General features: G+C 41.0%; 1 protein-coding gene across 2 annotated transcripts in view; it reads left to right on the top strand.

The window, feature by feature from the left end:
* The window catches only part of LOC119725831, a 125,084-nt gene that overhangs the window by 25,075 nt on the left and 74,308 nt on the right, over nucleotides 1-25,701 (top strand). For both annotated transcript variants that reach the window (XM_038197419.1, XM_038197420.1), the window contains exons 6-22: nucleotides 832-897; nucleotides 2,971-3,048; nucleotides 4,587-4,655; nucleotides 5,784-5,933; nucleotides 7,289-7,360; nucleotides 8,963-9,034; nucleotides 10,592-10,663; nucleotides 12,101-12,187; nucleotides 12,799-12,876; nucleotides 13,510-13,641; nucleotides 15,653-15,802; nucleotides 16,648-16,725; nucleotides 17,919-18,056; nucleotides 20,051-20,194; nucleotides 21,060-21,275; nucleotides 21,452-21,523; nucleotides 22,032-22,094. In XM_038197419.1, coding sequence (XP_038053347.1) covers nucleotides 832-897; nucleotides 2,971-3,048; nucleotides 4,587-4,655; nucleotides 5,784-5,933; nucleotides 7,289-7,360; nucleotides 8,963-9,034; nucleotides 10,592-10,663; nucleotides 12,101-12,187; nucleotides 12,799-12,876; nucleotides 13,510-13,641; nucleotides 15,653-15,802; nucleotides 16,648-16,725; nucleotides 17,919-18,056; nucleotides 20,051-20,194; nucleotides 21,060-21,275; nucleotides 21,452-21,523; nucleotides 22,032-22,094 — 1,737 coding nt within the window. The remainder of the gene's footprint in view (nucleotides 1-831; nucleotides 898-2,970; nucleotides 3,049-4,586; nucleotides 4,656-5,783; nucleotides 5,934-7,288; nucleotides 7,361-8,962; nucleotides 9,035-10,591; nucleotides 10,664-12,100; nucleotides 12,188-12,798; nucleotides 12,877-13,509; nucleotides 13,642-15,652; nucleotides 15,803-16,647; nucleotides 16,726-17,918; nucleotides 18,057-20,050; nucleotides 20,195-21,059; nucleotides 21,276-21,451; nucleotides 21,524-22,031; nucleotides 22,095-25,701) is intronic.

Genomic DNA, 25,701 nt, shown 5'->3' with positions numbered 1-25,701 from the left:
AAAGGGCACTTAAAAAAAGGGGCACTCTTTACAAAATTATGGGGGCAGTCTTTACAAAATAATGGGGGGGGGGGGTTAAATACCCCCCTTACCCCCCACTGGCTACGCCTATGAGGGAGCTGAGAGAAAAAATTTTGTTGAGCATACTTAGTAACTTTATAAAGCATTCTGAACGAAAATAAAAAATCGGAAAAATCAACTACGCTGCTCAAAGAACAATTTAATCAGCCAGCAAGTGCAAGAAATCATTTTCTTTTTAGTGTAGCTAGGCCAATTCTTTTTGATGTGTTTTTGTAAAATAAAAAATAAAAATCGATCGCTGTGTATTTTTTTTAACATTCAGTACGGTCATGCATGTGATTGAAACTTGTCTTGGCGGCGACGTAATAATTTTATTTATTTCAAACATTAGGGTGTAGTCTAGTCTTTAGTTCAAGTACCGGAAGACCTGCTTTTAATAGTTTTTAAAGCAGTTTGTTTATTTATAAGGTATATATGATCAATATCTTAAATTCATGCAAATTGTTTGATTGGGTTTACCACCCACAGGGAGACCTGGTCATTTTTTTAAAAACTTAATAAAGATGTATTAAAGTTGCAGCATGGCAGCCACATTTATATGTTCGTATAGCTCGTATATATATGCATATTTTTGAAGAAATAAAGTTTTTTATGAATAATACAACTTTTGGAGATTCAGAATACAGTTGTTTGATCCCAAAGGTTGGCAGGTCTGCCTGAGCACCAATGCTGGTGGATACGTGTGCTTTATAAATACACTTCATTATTATTTCATATTTACAATTGACACCATTTTGATTTTTCTCCCAGGACAATACACAACACGGATATTACGACTTTTCCAGATTTGTCCAACTGTACAAGTTTAGAGGAGCTGTAAGTACATACATGTATTTAATTTTCACCATAATTTAAATGTTACAAACTACCGAGGGGGAAGGGGGGGTTATATCTTTCCTGCTTTTGGTTTTGACAAATGAATAGCGCTGTACTGAATATGAAATGAGGTTATACATGTATGCGAGTCATATTATGCCCTTTAATTAAATTTCCCCAACCAAACAAAATGAGTCTGAATTCGGCCGATTCACAATGCAGTGAGCCACCAAAAGTTTGCCATGGAGAATCCATTTTTCAAGTTTACGGTCGACAAAATATGGCCCATTTGAACGAGTGTCATTAGACAACTTGAGCTAATTTGTTATAGACTGGGGCAAAGCGTTCTGCCGCCTTACAAAAGACACCATATTGATAAAAAGAAAAGAAAAGGGCAAACAGATCCTTGAATAATACGCTTACGAAACTGATGACTGGAAAAACTAACAATTTCAAATGTCCCGCACTGCGAATTTGTCGACTTTCTCCCACAATGTACCGGTACTGCGAAAACTGTTGATGATCAAGTATTTAAATATTTGGTATATTCGGGACAGCCCTTGTTCTCTTGAGCAAATTTTCAGCAATAGGCCTTTTATCAAACTCTTGCGCAATGGAAATCTTTGAGGACAATCAACTTTTCACCCAAATAATATCTGTGGGTGTCAACTGAGTGATGGTGATGTGGAAGAGCAAATGACATGAATGATGCAATGCCTAAATTGTGAAAAAGAACTGTGATCCCGTTTGCTATTTCTCAGGTTTGCAGCATTGCTAATGTTGCTATAGCATCGTGACTTTCGGCATGATCCCTGGCTACATGGCGAATACTGGTATGGGTTTATGGTTTCTGACTAGCGCCCCTTGAACAAAGACGTTGACAAAATGGGGAACTGCCAACATAGGGCTGGATAGCTCAGTTGGTAGAGCACCGGAACGGTAATCCGGAGGTCGCAGGTTCAAACCCCTCTCTAGTCTATTTCTCAGAGATGAAACTTTTCCAATTTTAATCGGAAAACCGACTTTTTGAATTTTCCAACGAAATTTCAGATTTTTTTACAGTGTGTCCCACAAAATTTGATTTTCTGATGATTTTTTTCACAAAATGTCATTTTATTTCAATCATAATTTCGAAGAAAAGTCGATGGAAATGGCGTGCTAAAATCATCGCGAACGTAGTTTTAATCTCTTTCACCAGTCGTTATTGGAGTGTTTCAACGGTAGAAACACAGGGCATAACACTGATCGGAGCCTTCTCCGGCTGGACAAAAGGTTAAACATTGACAGGCGACATGGAAAAATCACTGTGTCGCACGTGCGTGCGAATATGCAATGGTACCAGCGTGTGCGTACGTACCGCACCACAGTACCGTCCGCTAGCACATGGCCGGCCGGGACGGGTAGCCTTGTGGAGGATCCTGTGGATACCATCATTATGTAGTGCGATTTTCGGAGGTTTCAGATTCAGTTGTACAAAATGCAATGCTTTAAAAATCATGATGATTATCTCGAGGATAGCGAAGAGAGCATTAGCGAAACATTTCACTGGCATTTGTTGGAAGAGAAAGACGGTAATGCCTGATTTTTCCCCATGTATGAATCATGGTTGAATCATGGACATGATTGAAGCACCATGAACGGTGCCCTTGTCTTTCGGACTTTTCCCTCGACTTTCTCAAGTAAGAAGTGAACTTCTTTATTGATGACTCCATTACTCTAACCGTAATTAAGGCATTTTATGCAATGAAAACACTGACCGTTTTTTTTTTCATCGTAACATTTTGTTTGAATCAAAAATAAAGCAGGAGTTGGTGTCCGGAAATTGGGCATGAAGTGTATTGTACATGCATGTATATGTGTGTAATGGCAGCGCGGCCCAGATTTCGGACACTTATTTTTGTTCGGCCTATTTTCCGATTTTTTTGCCACATGCCAGTTTCATCTCTGTATTTCTTTGTTTAACTCCAAAATTGGTGTGTGTGTGAGCAAATGTGTTTAGAACCCATGTTGTGCAGTCGATAAAAAAAATGGAAGACGATTTATAGTAATTTTTTTTTCTACTTTATTTTCCAGAGATCTGACAAGGAATAAGATTAATCTATCGCCGATGAATTACAGGACCATCACATTTTCTAAAACACTGACACGAGTGTAAGTACAAAAATACCAACAAAAAAACCCTATAATTTTACTATAATGGACCCTTCCTGCTAATCAAGCAGTGCACATTGACCAATCAGATTGTGACTTTTGGTCAGGTGACCATGGTTGTTTAGTCAAACTTGGTTACAAACACTGTGACAAATGTACACAAACCAAAAGTGGGCGGGGCATATGACCAAATCCAGAACAGTCCATTTCTTGAAGGGAGGACAGAGAAATGTACACAAATCCAAGTTGGGTGGGGCTTATAGCCAAATCTGGAGCAGTCCATTTCTTGGAGGGATGGACACGCCAACAATTGTGAAATAGTATATTCAGATTTTCCCAAATTACATGTGTAAAGTTTTCTTTTTCATCATCTGATCAATCTGTTTTCATTTTTTTCTGGATTTCTCTATTTTTTTAGTCAACTTTCTTAGATCAAGTTTAATTATTTTTTTACAATGCACCTGTTCAGTTGCTTTGTTGTTTATTTAAAAAGAAATTGTAACAAAAAGCCATGGCCAAGTTCGCGCAAGGACTATAGTTGACCAATGGTTAACTAACGTTTGCCCGAACTCTGTCTAGTCGACGGTGGTTGACTACGCTAGTCGACTATTTGGAACCAGCCTACTGGGGTTGGTTGCTTCGCTGGTAACCAATAGCCGCGCGCATTCATAACGCTAGCAGAGAGCCAGGATCCAGAAGTTTTGCGATGACATTTTGACCAGCGTTTGACTAGAGACGTTCGCACGTTGCTATCAGTGCGCAGGCGTAAGGTACGTCACAAATCAACCACTAGTCGACTAATGGTCCTTGCCCTAACTTGGCCATTAATATCCTCACTATAACTAGTTGATCCTAGTTTGCTTTTTCCCTGTTTGCTAGCACCATAACTTAGGGTGTGACTCTTGACTTTCTTCTTCTTTCGTTTGAGGCAGCAGAAAGTCAAGCTATTCCGTCCAGTTGTCTAAGCCATGTTCTTGTTTGTTCGCTGACAATGGCGAGGTCCACCGTGTCAGCTGGGGACCAAGTGCAGTGAATTGGTTGATGATGTGCTGTGTCGTCTGCTGTGGTGCTCCACACACGCAGGCTGCTGATGGGCGTAGGTCCCAACGAAACATGCTGGCATTGAACCGGCTGACTCCTGTGTGCAAGCGGTTCAGGGTGACCCATTCCTTACGAGGCAAGTCTGAGCTGGAAGTCTGCTTCCAGTCAGCCTCCTACACACTACTCAAAGTGAAGTTGGAGTTGCAGAGGGCTGGGGCATGACAGGAGAAGGGGCGACGAGAGGGCAGGCGTTGAATTCTGTTGTGCATATTGGATCAGCTGGTGATCGGCATTTGCTGCAGCCTTGGACACAAGCCTGTCGGTGAAGCACTCTCTGCGAAACTTGGCTACATGGCACTCATAGTGCTGAATAGCTCAGTTGGTAGAGCACCATAATGGTGTTCCTTAGGTCGCCGGTTCAAACCTAGCTCCAGTCAATTTCTTTGTTCAACTTTTAAAACATGATCTGAATGATAGTATTTTTTCTTGGTTTCCAGGAGCCTGATGGAGAATAACATTGACTGGCTTCCTCCTGGCTTCTTCTCTCAGACCAAAATAGCGTATCTGTGAGTATGGATTACAAATAGAACTCCTTTGACTATAATATACAAATAATGAATGTTTATGAGTGCAATGGTAAGAGTAATTTCATGAGGTGACAGATGGAATGTTCCATTTCACGAGGCGAAGCCAAGTGGAATCGAACATCCCCTTTGTCACCTCATTAAATTATTCCTACCATTGCACGAATGTGAAACATGCATTATTAATTTTATACAACACCTGAATAAAACATCGTCTTGTGTTGTCAAGTTGTAAACTGGTACAATGAATGTAAGCATCAGAGCAAACAGAGCACAGCCAATAGTGGGGCCGTGCAAGGGAAGTTCTATTTACTGCGGACTGGAACTTCCATTTTTGCAGTGCGGCTGGGCCGTGAGTTGGGACAAATAGTTCAATGACATGTCATCAATGACCAACCAATCAGATGGTGGGGATTTATTCAGGCGTTGTTTACATGTAGTCTATTTTATATAATCCCTAAATGAATTGCCTGCATCTGATTGGCGAGTCTGTGATCACGTGTCATTGAATTATTTGTCCCAACGCCTGGGGCAGCCGCACTGCAAAAATCAAACTTCCATTCCATGGTAAAAAGAACTTCCATGGCACGGTCACACTATTGGCTGTGCTCTGACCAATCAGATGATGAGGATTTATTCAGGTGTTGTATAAAACAAATAATGAAAGTTTCACATTCATAATATTGGAAACAATCTTTTCATTCGGTGACAGATCGGATATTCAATTCCACTCAGCTTCGCCGCATGAAATGGAAACCTTCCATCTGTCACCCTCATGAAATTATTCTTACCATTTCACTCATAAACATTCATTATTTGTATATTAATATAACAAATAAATAGATCCTTGTCATTTGATTGGTGGAATTTAGTCACATGATATTGAATCATTTGCCCAATTCATTGACAAATATTCCATTGCATGATTTACGTCAACCATTGTGCATTTTTGGTTCCATTCATATCACTCCATTGCTCATCGATATTGATCGCAGAGCATGAACTTTGCTGTTACTGTGGGGAGATTGTGTATTGTTAAAAAAATAAACCCAAGACAAACAGCATTGTTTGAGAGCAGCTAACAGCACAAATATGATTTTCTCTCCACAGTGGTCTGAGTATGAACGAGCTGGCTGCTTTTCCCAGTGATTCTCTGCAGAACATGCAGAACCTTACCTTCTTGTCTCTGGATGACAACAAACTGACGTCAGTCTCCAAGCGCAACCTTCTTTCTCTGGTATCCTCTAATCTGCAACACCTGTAAGTTGACTGAAACACTGTTGATTTAAAACCTTAACTTGCTCCTCTAGTATCCACTAAATTTCAACACCTTTAAGTTGACTGAAAATTGTTGATTTACAACCTAACCTTCTTCCTTTAGTGTCCACTAAATTTCAACAAAAAAGGTTGATTGACAATCTGTTGATTTAAATAATCTTGTTCGTCTAGTATCCACTACACTTCAACAACAAAAAGTTGACTGAAAAGCTGTTGATTTAAAACCTAAACTTCTTCCTCTATTATCGGCTAAACCTCAACACTTGTAAGCTGACGGAAATGTTGTTGATTTAAAACCTAACGTTCTTCCTTTAGTATCCACTAAACTTCAACACCTGTGAATAAAGTCAAATGAAAAGCTGTTGACTTTAAACCTAACCTCTAGTATCCACTAATCTTCAACACCTATAAGTTGACTTAAACACTGTTGATTTAAAACCTTAACTTTGTTCCTCAAGTATCCACTACACTTCAACAACAAAAAGTTGACTGAAAAGCTGTTGATTTAAAATCTAAACTTCTTCCTCTATTATCCACTAATCCTCAACACCTGTAAGCTGACGGAAACACTGCTGATATAAAACCTAACCTTCTTCCTCTATTATCCACTAAACCTCAACACCTGTAAGCTGACGGAAACGCTGTTGATTTTAAACTAACCTTCTTCCTTTAGTGTTCACTAAACTTCAACACCTGTAATTAAAAGTTGACCAAAAAGGTGTTGATTTAAAACCTAACGTTCTTCCTGTAGTATGCACTAAACTTCAACACCTGTGAATAAAGTTGACTGAAAAGCTGTTGACTTTAAACCTAACCTTGTTCCTTTAGTATCCACTAAACTTCAACACCTGTAATAAAAAGTTGATTGAAAAGCTGTTGATTGAAAACCATTAACTTTTTATGTTATCTCAATGTAAATTTTATTCAATATGTGTTAGTTGATTCAATATTTATTAGTTGATTCAACAACTAAATTAATGTTGATTCCACAATCTACTTCTAGGTTGCTTTGATGTCTGTAAGTTGAATCAACATAAATTTGATTCAACTTCTTGCAGTTCAGTGATGATAGTTAATCCTACATTTGAGTAAATTCGACAAATAGTTTGATCCCATAGCTACCAGTTGATGTTGTTCAACACCTGTGTTTTGATGTCTGTAAGGTGACATTAACATAATGTGAATTCAACATCTATTAGTTGATACATTCTCTGTACACTGATTCAACAAATGTGTTAGTTGATTCAAGTTCTAGCTGTTTGACAGAAAAAGTTAATTAAACACCTGTAAATTGATTCAGCGTTTGCTGAAGTGTAATCTATTTTTTTTATCTGTAGAAATCTTAGCAACAACATGATCGACTACATAGCACCGAAAGCACTCACACAGTTGAAACAGCTCAAGATTCTGTGAGTATTGACTTGCATGTATTACATGGACTTGATATAACATTGTATAATGGGGGTACCCCCCAAAAAACCGCAACCCTAAAACATTTGGCTTAAAAAAAAAAGGATCCTTGGATTTTTATGTTTTGGGTATCAGATTAAAGCTGAGAGCTTTTTCTTTCAAATACTAAAAAAAAATCGTGAAAATATCACTTTGAGTTGCCGAGAAAATGCCAATTATGTAAAAGTAGTCATTTTTCATCCTGTACACAAGTACTTCAAACAGTGAAACATTTTACTGTAAGCCTACAGTGCAATTATCCTTCATTTGTGCAATTTCTTTAGTATTTTGACATATTTATGATGCTGAAAGGGTTTAAAATAGGACTAAAAAGGATGAGATACCTGTTCAGGTGGAAAATAAAAGGTATTTCCATCAAGTTAATTTGTACTCTTGTCATATTATGTGCCATGTTGTTTGTAAGGATTAGGACATGCACAAATAGGTATAGTGAAAATCCCTGATGTAATGTTTTGTGTACAGGATGAAAAATGACTACTTTTACATCATTGGCATTATCTCAGCAACCCAAAGTGCTATTTTCACGAATTTTTTTTCTTCAGTTTTTGAAAGAAAAAAGGCAAATGTTATGGGCAATTCCAGCATCATGACAAGAAGTGTAATGTTTGTGACAGAACCAATTAACCATAATATCTAATTAATGATTCAGAGCAATGATTAAAAACTCCTAGTCTGTAATCTCCTTGACCATTACTAGATGATGGATGTATAAGATTTGAAAAATACATATTCAGGTTTATTCACTGAGCTCTTAAAAGCTCTGTCAGGGTCATTGCAAAACACTGGAACTGCCCATACATGTACATGTACCGGTATCTAGAGAGAACCAGATTAAACCGGTCTAACACCGGATTTAGTTTTATTCCCCTAGTACAGCCATTCCCTGACAAGTACGGTCAAGCCGTCGCAACGGTAGAGGTTGCAGGTAACAAGATGAATGGAATCCAACCTTGGGAACTTCGGCAGCTTTACCCAGAAAATTCCGAGCATATCTCCACCACGGATTCTCTACACATGGATAAACGTCTTCCCCTAATTTCTGGTTAGAGGCGTGATATGGCACTTGCACGTCGTGCGTGCGCGTGCGGGAGACTCTGTGCGTGACTGTAGTCTTTCAGTGGTCAAGTTTCTGTCAGGACGCCAGTAGTCGGCAATCATGGCACACGCATTGTTCTACATGTTCTATGCGTTGTTATGTGCAGACGCGGCACATCACGTATGTAGACAAACCGTTCCGTACACTTTGTGCACAAGCTCAGTTGAGTCGTTTATCCTTGTGTAGAGGATCTGTGAGCTTAGGCACATACGTGATGTACGGTATGCTTGGAACTTGCTGGATAGCACTGCCAAAGTTCCTAACACTTGATAGGTTCATCTTGATCATAATGATTTCTGTCCCCGCGGTTGCTTTACCATGCTTGCCAGGGACGGCTGTATTAGGGTAATACAAAATTCCAAATCCAAACTTGGACCGATACTTAGTAAATATTTTTTTTGTTTTTTAAGATTTGTAATAATTTTTGTTTTGTTTTATGTTGCAGAGAATTGCATAGGAATCTCCTTGCAGATCTGCCAGCTCTAACTATTGATAATATCCCACAGCTGTTACATTTGTGAGTATACACATAACAATGTACTGACAAGTGTGGTACATGTATTTAGTATAATATAAAATAATATTACATATTTGATATTATAATAATAATAATAATAATATTAATACTTATTACCCTGGATTGGACATGGGGAGACATCCCCATAGACTTTTGCACACAATTTTTCAAACTTCAATGTGCCCTAACCCAATATTCCCTTGTCCTTTTTCCACGAATTTCGGTAAGTTTACTAATTAGACCACGAGCAACAAATAGTGTATAACCTAATTGCGACAATAAAATTGTGCTTGTAAAGGGTGGCTGTGGCATTAATGTCTCCCTAATGACCGATGTCTCCCATCGTGGGAAGAAATTACGATAACGTGTCTCCTTAGTGGTACCTTTATACGTACAATAATAATAAACCGTTCTTTAAGCACATTACACATGGAGTCCCAATGCACTGTACAGAGTAAAAAACAAACAAACAAGAATTAGTCGAAATGAAACAAATTGGTTTGAGAAGGCATTTGAATTGATCCAGAGTTTGTGCGTCTTTGACGCTTTGGGGGAGTCTGTTCCAAAGAGTGGGCGACGATGTAGAAAAAGCACGCTGGCCGTATTTGCTTGTCGATGATGATGAACAGGTGAGTTTGAAACATAGGTTTGAAAACTGCGATTGTGTTCTTGGGCAAGACACTTAACCACAATTGCCTCTGTCCACCCAGGAGTATAAATTAGTACCTGTGAGGGTAGAGACCAGATTGTGCTGATTTGAAGCTGCTGCAGAAAACTGGTCTCATGGCCAGTTGAATTGAACAGGGGTCACAGTTTTGAATCGCTTTTAGACTTTGGTATATTGCTTGTGTTCTTAGGTAAGACACTTTACATCAATTGCGTCTCTCCACACAGGAGTATAAATGAATACCTGTGAGGGTGGAGACACGATTGCACTAAACTCAAGGTGCTGCAGAAAACTGGTCTCATGGCCTGATGAACAGGGGTAATAATAGTGAATTACCGGTATACAGGGTGAATAAAAAAACGAAACCCAAATGTTGGGACCATTTTTTTAGTGAAGTTCTACATGAAGCACTTTCAAAATTTTGGATATAAAAGCCCAATTCATAAGCTTTCTTTTTCTTTTAGTACAAGAATCATTCAAATCACCTATGTACTTTTCAAGTTACGGAATTTTAAACGCAACCACCGTTTCAAGGTTCTGTCCACGGATCACAAAAAAGTTCAGCGTTCTTTCAGCAAAACAAAAATAAATCACATAGGGAATTGTCTTTGTTTTGATGAAAGAACATATAAGCATTTTTTGTGATCTGTGGACAGAACTTTAAAAAACTTGAAAAGTACATGAGTGATTTGAATGATTCTTGAACTAAAAGAAAGCTTTTGAATTGGGCTTTTATATCCTAGATTTTGAAAGTGCTACATACAGAACTTCACTAAAACAATGGTCCCGACATTTGGGTTTCGTTTTTTTTACTCACCCTGTATGCTATACACACCACATGTACTATTCTTTTTGAACCAACTCTTTTTTTATTTTGTTTTTTTCCTCAGGGATTTGAGTTACAACAGAGTGCAATGTCTGAAAGCCAAGGCTATCACCAATCTACCGTTTTTGAGAACACTGTAAGTCAACAAAATGTCTGTATGTCACATGATTCAAGTGATGATGTCATCATGACACTCTTTGTACTTGTGGATGCATGCATGTCCATTTGCCCAGTTGTCATTTAATGTGTACATGTATGCGTACGTACAGACATACTTGTTCTGTAAGCAGTACACACAGTTGTCCCATGGTACTTTTGGGACCAAAGACACTGTGGGGACAGCAGAAATTCCCCATAGCATGGTCCTAATTTGCCCAACAATTAAAAAAACTTCCCCAAAACGCGGTGATGGACTGCCCAAAAATGCACACACGCACACGTCCTATTTGCATGCAATCAGGGACCACCTATTGTCCCTCTTTTGTTTGTACTTTGAGTTTTTAGGAAGACCTCCCGTATGTTTTGTACACGAATCCAAATTGGGGACCTCTCGGAAATTGGGGACCCTATTGTCCTCAATTGTACAACGTCCCCTATCGAATGCAGAAACAAACTTAGTCGTATCCACACTGTCAATCGTGGACGTCCTATTGTCCCTCTTTTGTTTGTATACTCTTAACTTTTTAGGAAGACTCCCATATGTTTTGTACAAGACCCCAATCGCGGACGTATGCTGGGAATCGTGGACGATATTGTTCTCTTTTGTTCTCCGGCATTTTTTGTCCACGGTTGGAATGCCCGAACATGTTGACTCCAGTCCTCAATTGATGCTTCACATGTGTTTCCTCGATTTACACCATAAACATGCACTTACATACATGTACATGTATGTGGGGAAGACTTTTGTTTCCCTTCTTTTGTTTTCCTTTGTTGCTATTGTTATACGAACGACGACGACGAGGATTGAAATCTCAAACCTCATAGCATTTCCCAATATGAGGAAGATATACAGCCTGTCCCCCAAAAAATGCTGCAAGCAGAAACGGGCTCTGTGTCCTTGGAATATTGAAAAATGTTTCATGATGCTTATATAATGTTAAATCTGGGATGTTCAGCTTTCAAATGCTATTTGTTTTATCAATTTTGTTTTTGCCAAACCAGAGATATGGTCAGTTGAACACAAACACTCAAAAATCCATTTGTGCCACATTATACATTGTTAGGCCTAATAATGACATGACAAGACATGGCACCTGTTCAAATCCGACTTCAATTGAGGTTCACAATTCCAGAAGATATGTTTTTATGATGATGATTTTGGAGAGTGTGTTACAAATAATGGAAAGAACATTATAATATGAATAACAAATGTGTTTCTTCACCTATTCATCTATACAAGCAGTATAGATTTCTAAAGACTTCCTTGTGGGGTATATTGTTCTGTTGTGTTTTTTTTATCCCATAAGGAGAGATGTACCGCTTCATGTACAAAGTAAATTAATACCCTACCTACCGACCTATTTTGGCATTGTTAGCAAAATCTTTTCTTTTTTGGTCTTTTTTAACCTTGCAGGATTTTGCACAATCAAGAGAGTGGTTATGAGTTGGAAAGCATTCGCTACAACGCCTTCATCGGGATCAGCGGTAACCTAACAGAGCTGTAAGTATTCGCATGTTGTCCACTTATTCAAAGTTCCTAGCATTATTTGTGATTGATGAACTTTCACTACCGATTTAAAGGTAACATTTGCTTTTGCTGTAATTTTCAGACTTGTTTAAATTTTTGTGTTCATAGATGCTGGAAAAACCAAGAAAGAAATGCACCTGGCTTGCTGTAACAAAGAAAAGTGGCATATTTTGTATCAATTTCCAACGATGGTTGGCCGACCAACATTGGGAAAAAAGCAACAGACTATTAAAAAATGCTGCCCCCAATTTACCCAAATTTTAGTTAGTTCACATTTTGTTTGCAATCGGTTACACATCCGTGAACGGGAGCATGCCAGCTAGTCTGGTAACCGTTCCCTTTCCTGACAATTCCCTGATAAATTGCCCTGTATCGTCAGAGGTGGGTCAGGGAACCAGACTACAACAGCATCTTTTTCTTGGGTGTTCCAACATCTACGAAACACAAAACCTTCAACAGGTTATAACGTTACAATATTTGCTATGAAATATTAACCCCCAAATCCATGCATTTCTGAAAATTACAGCAAAAGCAAATGTTGTATGCTATATTGCCTTTTACAATTCTTATTGTTCTCCTTGCAGATACCTTAGCTCCAATGCTTTACCATACTTCCCTCATGCAGTCCTATCGGAAGAAACATATAACAAAGTTGTTGACTTGTAAGTATATATGCCTTTCATAATATTGTACCTCATACATATTCATGAGAAACAAATGCACCTCCTCCATTGGTCAATATTCCAACACATAGGCCTACATGTGGCTCTAAAATGTTCAATTTTGTTTTCCAGATATATTGACAACAAGATGATCACTAGTATCACTGAGTTTAATGCTGATTAGTTTTTCAGGTACTTGCATGGTATACCTTATACATATTAATGACATGGTGACACTCTTCCATTGGTCAATATTCTAACGTACTGATCTAAATTTTGATTTTTTGTTTTTGATACATATTGATAACAACACGATCACCAATATCAATGAGTTTAGTGATGAGTAGTTTTAACGTACATCATATGATTTAAATATTATACCTCATACATATTCATGACAAAATGTACCTCTTCCATTGGTCAATATTAAACGTATTGATGTAAATTTTGACTTTTTGATTCCTGACATATCGATAACAACATGATCATCAATATCACTGAGTTTAGTGCTGAGTAATTTTCAAGTACATATGACTTCCACATTATACCTCATATATTCATGAGACAGTGTACCTTTTCCGTCGGTCAATATTCTAATGTACTGATCGAAATTTTGACCTTTTGTTTTTCCAGACACATTGACAACAACATGATCGCCAATGTCACTGAGTTTAGTGCTGACCAGTTTTCCGGTAGCTTGGTGTTGTACAACTACAAGCTGACATTGCATGAGCCATTTGCTAAACTTCCTAGTGTCAACAGACTGTAAGTGGACTAGAGCCCGTGACATAGTTTAAAGCTAGAGTCCATCATTTGCAGCCATCCGAAAAGTAACTGGCGTAATTATTGTTGAAAAACAAACTTGGTTGAAAGATAGTGAGGGAACTAAACTCCCTGTGAAATTATTCTTTCTGGGAAGCTGTCATTTTGAAGTAATCAACGAAAGAAGGCATTTCCAACGGTGATTCTTAAGAAGCACCGTAGGAAAATTTAAATTAGTAGTTTGTTTTGTTATTCAGCGCAGCGCGCACAAGTATTGGAAAGACGCACACGCGCGCGCAGTTGTTGTAATTCGTCGGATCAGTGCGCGACGTCGCGTATAGCTGCAATTCAAAACAATTCAAAACATGATTCAGTAACTTTTGATTTGAAATTGAGATCTTAGAATGATGTTTTTCTCGGAATGTACAGCTGAAGCTTAGCTGAAACTTCATCAGGTTAGTTGCTCATTATCCTTCATTAGATTTTGAACTCTTTCGTTGCTTCAAACGAACAAAATGCACAAATTACAAATGATGGACTGTAGCTTTAAGTACAGTGGAACGTCGCTATACCGAACACCGCTATACCGAGCATTCGGCTATACCAAACATCCTTGGCTCCCGGTTTTAATGTACAAAATGTACCAAACATCGTTGTTGAAAAAAGTCAACAGATTAACCAAACAACCTACCGGTTGTACATGTATTAAACACTGTTTGGCCCACTTTTAATCCCCGAACATCAAACCACCCATGGTTACATCTGGTTTGAATGTTGAAGAGCGATAGATGGCTATTATTTCCCCAAGGAATAAAAGGGGAAACCACCTGTTGCTAAAGTTTCGTGATGACTGCTCATGCGGCGGTGGGATGTTAGAAATGCCAGTTCAGTGACTTCACTATTGGTAAAAAGAGGGAACTGGTGGTTCAAAATCGCTATACCGAACGATCGTTATTACGAACACTTTCTGTGGATCCCACGATGTTCGTTATAGTGGCGTTTCACTGTATGTCCTAGTATGGTGTAAAGTATGTAGTCGTACAATGTATAGCAGTGCAGTTTTCTTTTTAGTATACAAATATTGACTGCTTCGAGTGGTGTAGTAAAACTAGCCTCCTGAGGTGATCCATGAAGTATTATATAATAGACTGCTTCATGGATAACCGAGGGAGGCTAGTTTTACAACACCATGAGATAAAGCAGTCAATATTTGTTTTATAACACCTTTCCCGCAGATTCTGCTTGATTTTAAGTGATAACTGATTAATTTATTCTAAATACAATTAAAATGTACTTATTTGAATACATTAGTTGAAAATTTACTCGAACTTTTCCAAACTATACGTCTTCACGAAATGGTTGAACCCAGCTCTGCAGGGCTAGCATTTGGGAACAATACGCGCAAAGCGCACACCCGTATGCATTTACACACTGTACTGGCTGTTATGCGTATAGTACTTTGGTTGCTACGGGTATAGTACTTTGGTTGCTATGGGTATAGTACTTTTGTCCGTGTACAGCAAGATACATGTAGCAAAAATAGCAAATGCCATGTGACTCACTCAGCCAATCAAGATACAGAATCTGTGGGAGGGGTGTTATAATATACAAATATTGACTGCTTTTGCCAGTATACTGCAAGCTGACATTGCATGGTCCATTTGCTAAGCTTCCTAGTATCAACAGGCAATAAATGGAACTAGAGACAGTAAAATAGTTTAAGTATATCCTGGTATTATAGTGTATAGTACAGTACATGTATACCGGTAGTTGAGGTATAGTATTGACCCCATAAAGGAGGCCAGGTTTTCATAGCCTGAGCCATTTGCTAAGTTTCCTATTGTCAATAAATTGTAAGTGGAACTGCAAGATGGTAAAATAGTCTAAAGTATAAGAGTAGAGCGAACAGTAAAATACTGACCTCTTTGAGGGGTAGAGTAAAACTAGCCTCCACAGTTGACCCGCGTGCAGTGAGTTCTGTTTTTGTAATTTTTTCTCTTTTTGTTTCTGATAGTTTCTTGCAAACTAACAGAATACAGGGAATCAACATGGAGGAGTTGTGTAAGATGAGCGTCCTGCAAGAATTGAACCTGGACAGCAATCTGCTGACGGACGGAACACTGGATGAGAAAGCTTTCGAATGTCTTACCTATTTAACAACGTTGTGAGTATCGTTTCGGGAAGTTCAAGTCTCGAGTCACCCTGATGATCAAGCAGGAAGTCATTTGGGTCAAGTCTCATGTGCTCAAGTCTCAAATCACTCTGTTCAAGTGTCAAGTCACTCTGGTCAAGTCTCAAGTCATTCTGGTCAAGTCTCAAATCACTCATGTCAAGTGTCAAGTCACTCTGGTCCAGACTCAAGTCACACAGGTCATAAGTCTCAGTCACTCTGGTCAAGTCTCAAGTCACTCTGGTCAAGGCTCAAGTCACTCTGGTCAAGTCTCATGTCACTCTGGTCAAGTCTCAAATCACTCTGGTCAAGTCTCAAGTCACTCTGGTCAAGTCTCAAGTCACTCTGGGCAAGTCTCAAATCACTCTGGTCAAGCGTCAAATCACTCTAGTCCAGACTCAAGTCACACAGGTCATAAGTCTCAGTCACTCTGGTGAAGTCTCAAGTCACTCTGGTCAAGGCTCAAATCACTCTGGTCAAGTCTTAAATCATTCTGGTCAAGTCTCAAATCACTCTGGTCAAGTGTTAAATCACCCTGGTCAAGTCTCAAGTCATTCTGGGCAAGTCTTAAATCACTCTGGTCAAGTCTCAAATCACTCTGGTCAAGTGTTAAATCACCCTGGTCAAGTCTCAAGTCATTCTGGGCAAGTCTTAAATCACTCTGGTCAAGTCTCAAATCACTCTGATCAAGTCTCAAGCCATTCTGGGCAAGATTTAAATCACTCTCGTCAAGTCTCAAGTCACTCTGGTCAAGTGGCAAGTCACTTTGGTACTTCAGCCAAATTAGTTTAATTGAAACATCCACCCATTTTTGTCCTATTGAACTATTTTCCTTGCAGGCGCATGAGCAATAACTATTTCCAGTACGTTCCACCTTCTGTGCAGTTCCAGGAAAGAGTCAAAAGTCTTCAATTTCTGTAAGTTTTCATGAAAGGTACACGGGAACATTTGCTTTTTTGTGCATCTTAAGTAGGGTGCTTTTAATATACATAGAGCTATATGAAACTACTATAACGCTAACTCCTCATTATACGCATGGAGATACTTTGAAGCCGTCATGCACGCAGAAATTTTGAATTCATGTGCGTGTTTGTAAAACGCAATGAATTTATGGAGTGAATTTTGAAAGTGTACTCTAGGTGCAACGTGCATGAACAACTTATGCAAGCAAGCCATAACGGTTAAAAAATGTTGCATGTGGCAAAAAATCATCTGCAGTGGATACGCGCATGCGTTAGAGTTGTTTGCGCAGAGCAAAATGAACCCTACCGAAAATGGCCAATTCATTTACCAATTCGAACCAATTCATTTACCAATTGCAACCTATTCATTTACCAATTGGAACCTATTCATTTACCAATTGGAACCAATTCATTTACCAATTGGAACCTATTCATTTACCAATTGGAACCAATTCATTTACCAATTGGAACCTATTCTTTTACCAATTGGAACCTATTCAATTACCAATTGGAACCTATTCATTTACCAATTGGAACCAATTCATTTTCCAATTGGAAATTCGGACCTTTTGTCAATTTTCAGTTACTGATTTTGAGTTTCTGTTTTGGCGTATCAGCTTCGATAACGCACCTGGGCCCGATTTCTTGGCTCTGCTTACCGTTAGCGAAAAATCCCTGCTTACTGTAGCAAAAAATCCGTGCTTGTGGTAAGCATATTTCATGGGTTAGCGAGGAATGTTGGCGTCTGCGCATGCGTACATCTCGTAACTAAGGATTCTGTGCTTACAGTGTTAGCACAGAATTTGTCTGCTAGCATGGTTAGCGCAAAATGGTGATTGTAAGCCACAAAATTCTGTGGTTAGCAGTGCCATGAAATTGAGCCCTGTATACAAACGCAGATATGCAAATAGCCGTACAAAAGCTGTACAAAATTTGAGTTTTCCACAGGTTTGTGCACAAACATGGAAGCGCCCAGCAGGCATCATTTGTAATAATCTCGCAGGGTATTTGATACCAGTCCTATCTTCACTTTGAGCAAAGTTTCTATCGTTATACCAATAGGTACTTTTCCAGGTACATGTTGTAATTACAAATGATCCTACATGGCTTTGATATGAAAAATCTTCTTTCCTTTGTCTTTTTCTCAGGTATTTAGCTAGCAATGACATAACCTTTCTTTTAGCCGGCGCATTCTCCAACGTAACTACGCTGAGTTATCTGGGTTTGTCTAGCAATCGTATCATCTCCGTCGAGACTGGCGCGTTCCCAGATGACATCAATAACATGTGAGTTACATTCAGACTTCACACCTGGAGTACGGGAACAGGTAGCTGGCAGTGAAACCTAAATGCATAAATTAGGAGGTTTCCCTTCGCATGTATGCAAATTATAGGCAGGATTACCCTAAGTCTGATTCCTGCCCCTGAATACTGAATCACAATAATAATTTTAGCACAAAACCAGCCTATTGCAAAATGGCAACAAGGTTTACCACTAATATGCTATTTGTGTGGTGATGAACTTCAATGTTCGCTGAATTTGAAAGTGTCAACTATCAAAGAAAGAAACACTACTTCTTAGTATTTGTAACCTATGCAGTTGAAATGCTTGAAAGTTGCCTTCGTGGAGACACTGGCGGTTTTGCCTAATTAGAGTCGTTTTTTTTATTGCCTTGTGTTCAAGTGTCATCCATGCAAAAAGCTGCGAACATCATTTTTGTTTCGCCTAAACGAAGTTTTGGCGTCACGTACATGTACCAGTCCCAAATTCTGTATCCCTGTGTGACCATATAACTGTGTCTCCGTATGTACCGGTATGTTAAAGTGTAGGTCAAGTTTTTGAAAAAAAAGTATAACTTCTAAAGGCTTTCCTGGGTGGGAAGATACAATTCTTCATTGGATTGCTGGGGTTAAAGGTCATTTCGGGGTCATTAGAGGTCATTGTTCAAATGTGCTTCCATTTTCTTCGTCTACAGAATTCGATGGATTTTAATGTCATTTAATTGGATGGAGTGATCTTTGGGTGGGGGTTCAACACATGTCTTCTGAAATTGGAAGGCAATTCAGGCAATTTGCCCAACCACGTGGAGCCAGTTCACCCTCTGGGCTCTCATAGTCATATATGTACCGGTACATGTACATTTGTGTTCCATAACTGTGGGGACAATTAACACACAAGTTGTCGCATGATACTATGGGAACCAAAAACTCTATTGGGATAACAGAAAGTCCCATCAAAGCAAATCTAATTAGCCTAACAATGATAAACTTCCCCATAAAGTGGTTATGGCCCACCAACCATATGCATATACACACTGCGTGCACTATGTGATGCGATCAAGATAAATGAGTCGTTTGGCGACCCTGGTCAAATTTTTTTTACAGATTTGAAAAGAGCTTAATCTCAGCATTACTGCTGTGAAAACCGCATGCTGGTACATGTACTATCTTTAGTTAAAAAATTATGGAAGCCGGAACACCAAGAGATGTGATGAAGTGATGTGATGAAGTGGCCCTAAGTTGGCCTGAATCTCCAAATGAAAGTTCCCGACAAACGACTCATTTAGCTTGATCGCATCACATATGGACACATCAACAGTCTCACAAATCAGGATTCCTGTTTTCAACGATGCAGAATATATATAGTAGATGGTTATTGGACATGAAGAAATATTATACTGGATATTATATTGATTGAAATTCTATTAGCATGTAGTTCACTCAACAAGGCATTGAGTCAGGTGATAATAATTGTTTTCTGTTGGTGGTGGCCTGTGAACTGGTAATAAACTGCCCAAGGGGATTAAATATTAGACTTGAGGTGAAATCCTGGTACAGGCTCATCAGGCTAAAAGCTGAATATAAGCTCTACATTCGGTTCTCCCCCAAAAAAGCATTTCAACGCATGGGAAAGCTGGCTTTTTTTATATACTCGATTAATTTACTGTTTACAGTACATTACGGTAGTGATTCATTTGGGCAATTCCATGGTTACTTACGTTACATTTTTGATGTACTTTTGAGTTTCCTTGGGCTGTAATTACCTTACTGAAAAGGTTTAATAACTGTTATCCCCATGGTAGATAGAGTAGACCTACGGTAGACCTACCTAAACACCAAAGATGACATCCAGAAAAATGTGTTATGTATGATAAACAAGACGCACAAAACCGGTTACTCACGTTACAAAAATGTAACGTGAGTAACCGTGGAATTGCCCATTTGGTTCAATCTCCTTAATATAGACTGGCAAAATATGCTTTCTGTGTTTTATTTTGCAGTGATATGAATTCCAATCAGTTCTACTTCCTGCACGAGAACCCCTTCACCAACTTGAGTTCCCTGAGTAGTCTTAGCCTTAGCTACAACGAGATTGATATTATACCAGATACGGCATTTGATGGTTGCACATCACTCCGTAGCATGTGAGTACCATCAGTCTTATCAGAAATAATTTGAATATTAAACTCCCCCCTCTTTCTGAATAGTCACAGTTAGTCAAAAAATCAATCCTCTTCCCTGCTATGCCTTTTACACAGACTAGTCACCAACAAATAGCTCATAGTTTATCAAGCACTAAGAGACTAGTCAAATTCAGTCAACAGACAAAAAGAGGCAAGTGGTGGGCACAGCTGGCTTATCAAATACCTACAGTCAAAGCATAGCTGTATCAAGTTACATAAACAGTCGCAGCCAGTCAATCCTGCTTATGTTGGCAGCTCTGGGAGCTCTTAACTGTTGGAAACAGAAACTTGCTTGATTTTGACTGAAATGACAAATTGGCACAGAATGTATGTTAACATAGGAGGGTTGCTCTCCTTAGTTGTGAAATAATAACTGTACAAATTTCAAATTATTTGTGGCCTGTTAATAATTCATGTGCAACTCTAAATAAAAAGCATATTTGCAAAGGATTGAAAACATCCAAAATAAATAAAGTAGGTTTACCATTATAAAACTTACAATTGGAAATTTGTTAAGAACAAACAAATTGAATGTGTTGAAGTGTACGGGTAGAGCAACGTCACAATGCCATTGCAGGCAGAATAGTTTCACAGGGTATTTGATACTAGTCCGATCTTCATTGAAAAGTACATAAGTGGTTTTAATGATTCTTGTACTAAAATAAATCTTAATGACTGGGCTTTCATATCCTAGATTTTGAAAGTACTAACAGCAAATCTTCAGTAAAAAATATTTTTACTGAATATTTTTTTCTCAACCCTGTATGTCAGTGCCACTGCCAAAATGAATACTTTGAATTATAATGCATGTATTTCTCTTTTTCAGTGGTCTTACAGGCAACAAAATTGGACGGATTTTGATCACGACTTTTGAGGATTGTCCATTGTCGAGTAGTCTACAGCTTAGTAGTAATGAGATAGCATATATCGAGGATGGGGCCTTCGCTCACGTAACCTCAACCAGTTCAATTGGTCTGCAGAATAACCGACTGACTAAAATACCAATGGGTGGCACCTTTGTCAACCTCACACTGTCAACACTGTGAGTAGCCCTTTGTTTTTGTTTTTTTTCAAGCAATTTTCCATTGAATGATTAATAATCTGTAGTGTCCCATTTTTCCCAAGTTTTCATAGAATGGTTTTACATGTTACTTTGACTGTACCGGTATGTTCCTCCGTAATCCAGGATTTTTTATTTTCTCAATTTTTTTTTTTTAGATCTCTGAATGGTAATAAGATTATTGAAGTCAAAACGGGTGCTTTCCAGAATCTGAGAACATCATCTTCCCTGTAAGTATAGTGCAATATACATGTCAAAGTCTTCCAAATATGAAGTTTCCCAAACCTGACGACATACATGCACCCATTACTTACTGGGATTAATTGTTGTGTCCTCAGGCTAGACACTTTACCTCAATTCATGTATTATTCCCATACAATTGGAAGGTTGCCATCAAGTCATTCCAAGCAATTTGTCGTTTCCAGGTTAGCCTAGCAGTACTTTCCTTGCCTCCCACTGCTGTGACCAGGTTCGAATCCTGCCTGGGCAAATATGTGGATTGGGCTTTCAGTCCCTGCCTGACTCCGTGGGTTTTTCCTCTCGCCTCTAAAAATGTAATTTCTTCTCATTGTCTTGTCTCTACAGGTTTTGTCAGGCTTGTGAGCTTCAGTGTCCAGGGCACTTAAGTGGAATCCTTGGCTTCATTACCAACAATAAATAGTAATAAAAATAATAATAAAATAATAATAATAATTAAAATAGGATTTCCCTTTAAAGATTTTCTCTTTTTTTTTTTAGGAACTTACAAGATAACGACATTGCGCACATAGAGCCCTATGCATTCGACTCGGTCTCTGGAGCGTGAGTATGCCTTTATTTACAGTTAGACCATAAGAGGCTTAATGGTGAATTTTGGGGAGATTTTAAAGGGAAACAGAGAGGAGTTAAACCCAATTGTTGTTACTCAAAGCCACATAGGGTCATTTGCAATCACCCTGAAAAGTACATGTACCTGCCGATGAATGACAGAAACCTGTCTCAAAATGAAGAAGTCTACATCACTCTACTTACCTGTAGAGCGAATACTACATATGCATTGTTCCCTATGCCGGCAGGCAATTTGCTAAGAGTTTTACACAATAGCGCCCTCACGTGTCCTACCCACGACGCCCTGTGACATGCGCACTACGTTAGCGTCCTCTTTTTCTCTTAGCCGCAGGCGAGGTATAACGTGGAAATTCAATCAACCTGAATTTCACTATTTTATTTGTACCTCTTTTGCTTGGAGAAAGCTATTTAGAAGAAATAAAGAGAAAGTGTTTATTGTAGAGTTGTTCTAGTGAAGTATTCTGAGTGAAAGTGAAGTAGAAATGAGTAAATCTAGGAAGTTGGGGAGGACTGGGTGTGTCGATAATGGAGGGACGTACATCCCACCAGACAAGCCCGAGTTCTCGGGGGAATGCACCGGTGATGGTACGTCACCGCGGCAGCAGTCCCCTAGTCAGCCCCTTCAGCCACTGCCGGCTGTCGGAGCTGACGGACCCGTTGACCAAGCGGGGGGGCCGTACAACTGAAGGGGAAACGCACCGGCAAGACAAAGAAGTTGTCTGAAGCCGGGGCAGTACCCAAAAAGGGACGTACGGCAAAAGGTGGCTCCGCTACGGGGCGCACCGTGCCTGTCCCTGGCCCGTCTATGGGGCACACGCAGCCGGAGGAAGTACTCCTCCATGGCTCAGTGCACCCAGGCCCACCCAGCCCCGTGATTACCACGATGCCTGGGGATGGGCTGTTATATGGCCGGCTAATCGACCGTACAGCACCCGCCTATGATACCGGCGTGGGGGCGCTGTCGGCCGCCCGGGCTATTGATAGCGTAGAGCCGAATCCCTGGGATTCCCCCGGAGCGTTAACGTCCAGAGCATTAACGCTACGCTCGGAGGGCCATGCCTCTACATCGGATTTTATTCGTTGTTCAGGCATCCCCGTGTCCCCGCAATCCTCGGCAACTACTCGCAGTCGTTCTTCAAAAAAGAAAAAATTGAAAAAGAACCGCTGTTCCCGCCTTTCTTCGACAAGTTCTAGTGGGTCATCCGGTCGATCACAAGGGTGGCGACCTGATTTCACGCGATGATTTTTTGGAGGCTTTTCACTCCCTCGCGGCCTCGTTGTCAGGCCGGCAGGGAGACTACGGTCACAGCTGGATGACTCCGGGCCAAAGGGACATACCGCACACGGTTAGCCGTGCGCCAGAGTCCCCGCCAGAATTACAGCCCCCACCCGCCAGTCATCACGGCCGTGGTGGGGTGACTACAGACCAGCGGACAATGCCGTGCACGGAGAGCCGTGCACCGGCGTCCCCGCCCGGTATTAGTTTACACCCATCGGTGTCACTAGAGTCTGAGCGGGGCCCGATACCGGGACACTGTGACGACGCTGCTTCGCCCCCGGGGCCTGGTTCCCATTCCCCGGTGGCAACTCGCCCCCCGTACTCTGACAATTCGGCGGACGAGAGCGAGCTTACCCGCACCATGCAACGTCTATCAGTGGCTGAGACCGAACTCTGCTTGGTTCAACGGGATACGATCAGGGTTCTGAATCTCCCTGCTGGTACCGAACCTCCTCCTCCTTTTGAGCGTCAGTCGTTCAAGAAGAGATCGGGGCCGACGGCAGAACCGGTCCGGGCTTTTCCCACAATGCCTCTGGACCGCGTGTGCGTTGATCACATCGACGGGATAATGCACGCAAAGACATGGAGTGCCTACGCTAAGCGCGTAGACTCATATTATCATTTTCCCCCAGGGGATTTTGAGAAATATTTCTCAACTCCAGTCCTGCCGGACTCGGCCATTGACAAACTCGCCGCTGATCGAGGGACGGCTTCATCCAAGGTTCCTTTTACGGACAAGACCGGTGGAAAGCTGGAGGATGTCACCCGTAAAATGGACTTGGCGGCATGCATGGGTATGCGTGTGACGTCCTTTCTTCTTCTCCTATCAGAGTACCTGGCCCTGGGGTATGAAGAAGATTCGGTGATACCAGCCGACATGATGGTGGCTGCTCTCCATTGCCTCGATCGCGGCCTATGCTCCACTCTCAACCAGTTTGCTAGAGTGTCGACCTTGGCAACATCGTCACGCCGCGCCAATGTGCTAGATGCGCTTTTCCTCCCTTCACCTGGAGCACGTAAGCGTCTCGACAAACTTCCAGTGTCAGGCCCGGACTTATTTTCTGGTAAGTTTCAGAAGGCCATGGAGGCCGAAGCAGAGCGCCTCAAGGCCACTGAGAAAATAAATCTCAAGAAACCGGCCGAGCCGAAAACCGCGGACAAGACAAAGAAACAGCCCTCCTTTGTCATTCCCCGGCGCCGCCCCCCCGGTCAGAGCGGCCCGTGGTGGATTTCGTGGGCGCGCCGATAAAACGGTTGGCCCGCGTTATTCACAACCACATACCGGACAACAACGTCCCCAGTTGGGACGCGGTTCCGTGCGCCCACTCTCTGGTACACCGGGGCGTGGCGCAAATGACTTATACGTCTCTGGGCGGCCTCCCGCCAGGGGACCCGTGGGAGGCCGCCTTCAGGAGTATGTGGGGTCCTGGGTGCAGGTGACTTCCGACCGGTGGGTCCTCGAAACGATCAGCAGCGGTTACGTACTCGAGTTTACGAGGACCCCCCCCGTCGGACATGCTTATTCGGACATCGCCCGTACCGCCCGACACAGCAAAACGCCGCTCCCTCGAGGGGGAGATCGACGCCCTCCTTCTAAAGAGAGCAGTTCGTGTTGTCCCTCCAAGAAGGAGACCGGCGTGTGGCGTCCAATACTGAACTTAAAACCCCTCAACAAGTTCATACGTCCGAAACGTTTCCGCATGGAAACGTTATGGACCATTGTCGAATCAATCATGACGCCAGCGTGGGCGGCCAGTGTGGACTTGAAAGACGCGTACTTTCACGTACCGATCAGGCCGGAGCACTGCAAATTCCTACGTTTCCAATACAAAATGTACTGTACGAATTTGTGGTGCTCCCGTTCGGGCTATCCACTTCTCCGCGGGTGTTCACCCGTATCGTGAAGACGATCGGGGCGGCACTACGGCAACGAGGGATCATGATATTCATGTACCTCGACGATTGGCTAGTAGTGGGTCGTTCTCAGGGGGAGACGGAAGCGGCGCTCCAACTGACGTTGCACCTTGCTTCCGACCTGGGATTTCTCATCAACACCGAGAAATCCCATCCAGTCCCCTCACAGGTTCCCACCTTTCTAGGTGCATCCCTCGATCTTCGCAGGGGACTGGCCCGTCCATCGGAGGACCACCTGCTGAACCTTCGGCAGTGCGTGTCCCACTCCCTCCCGACGGTCGTGGCCCCGGTCCGAGCCTGGCTCAGGCTGTTGGGCCTTATGGCCAGTTTGGTGGACTTAGTGGATTTTTGCAGGTTGAGGATGAGGCCAATTCAACTTCACCTGCT

This window comes from Patiria miniata, unplaced genomic scaffold, assembly GCF_015706575.1.
Source record: "Patiria miniata isolate m_02_andy unplaced genomic scaffold, ASM1570657v1 HiC_scaffold_19, whole genome shotgun sequence".
NCBI lineage: Eukaryota > Metazoa > Echinodermata > Asteroidea > Valvatida > Asterinidae > Patiria > Patiria miniata.
Note: the sequence above shows the minus strand (reverse complement) of the source record. Positions and strands in the feature narration are given on the sequence as shown.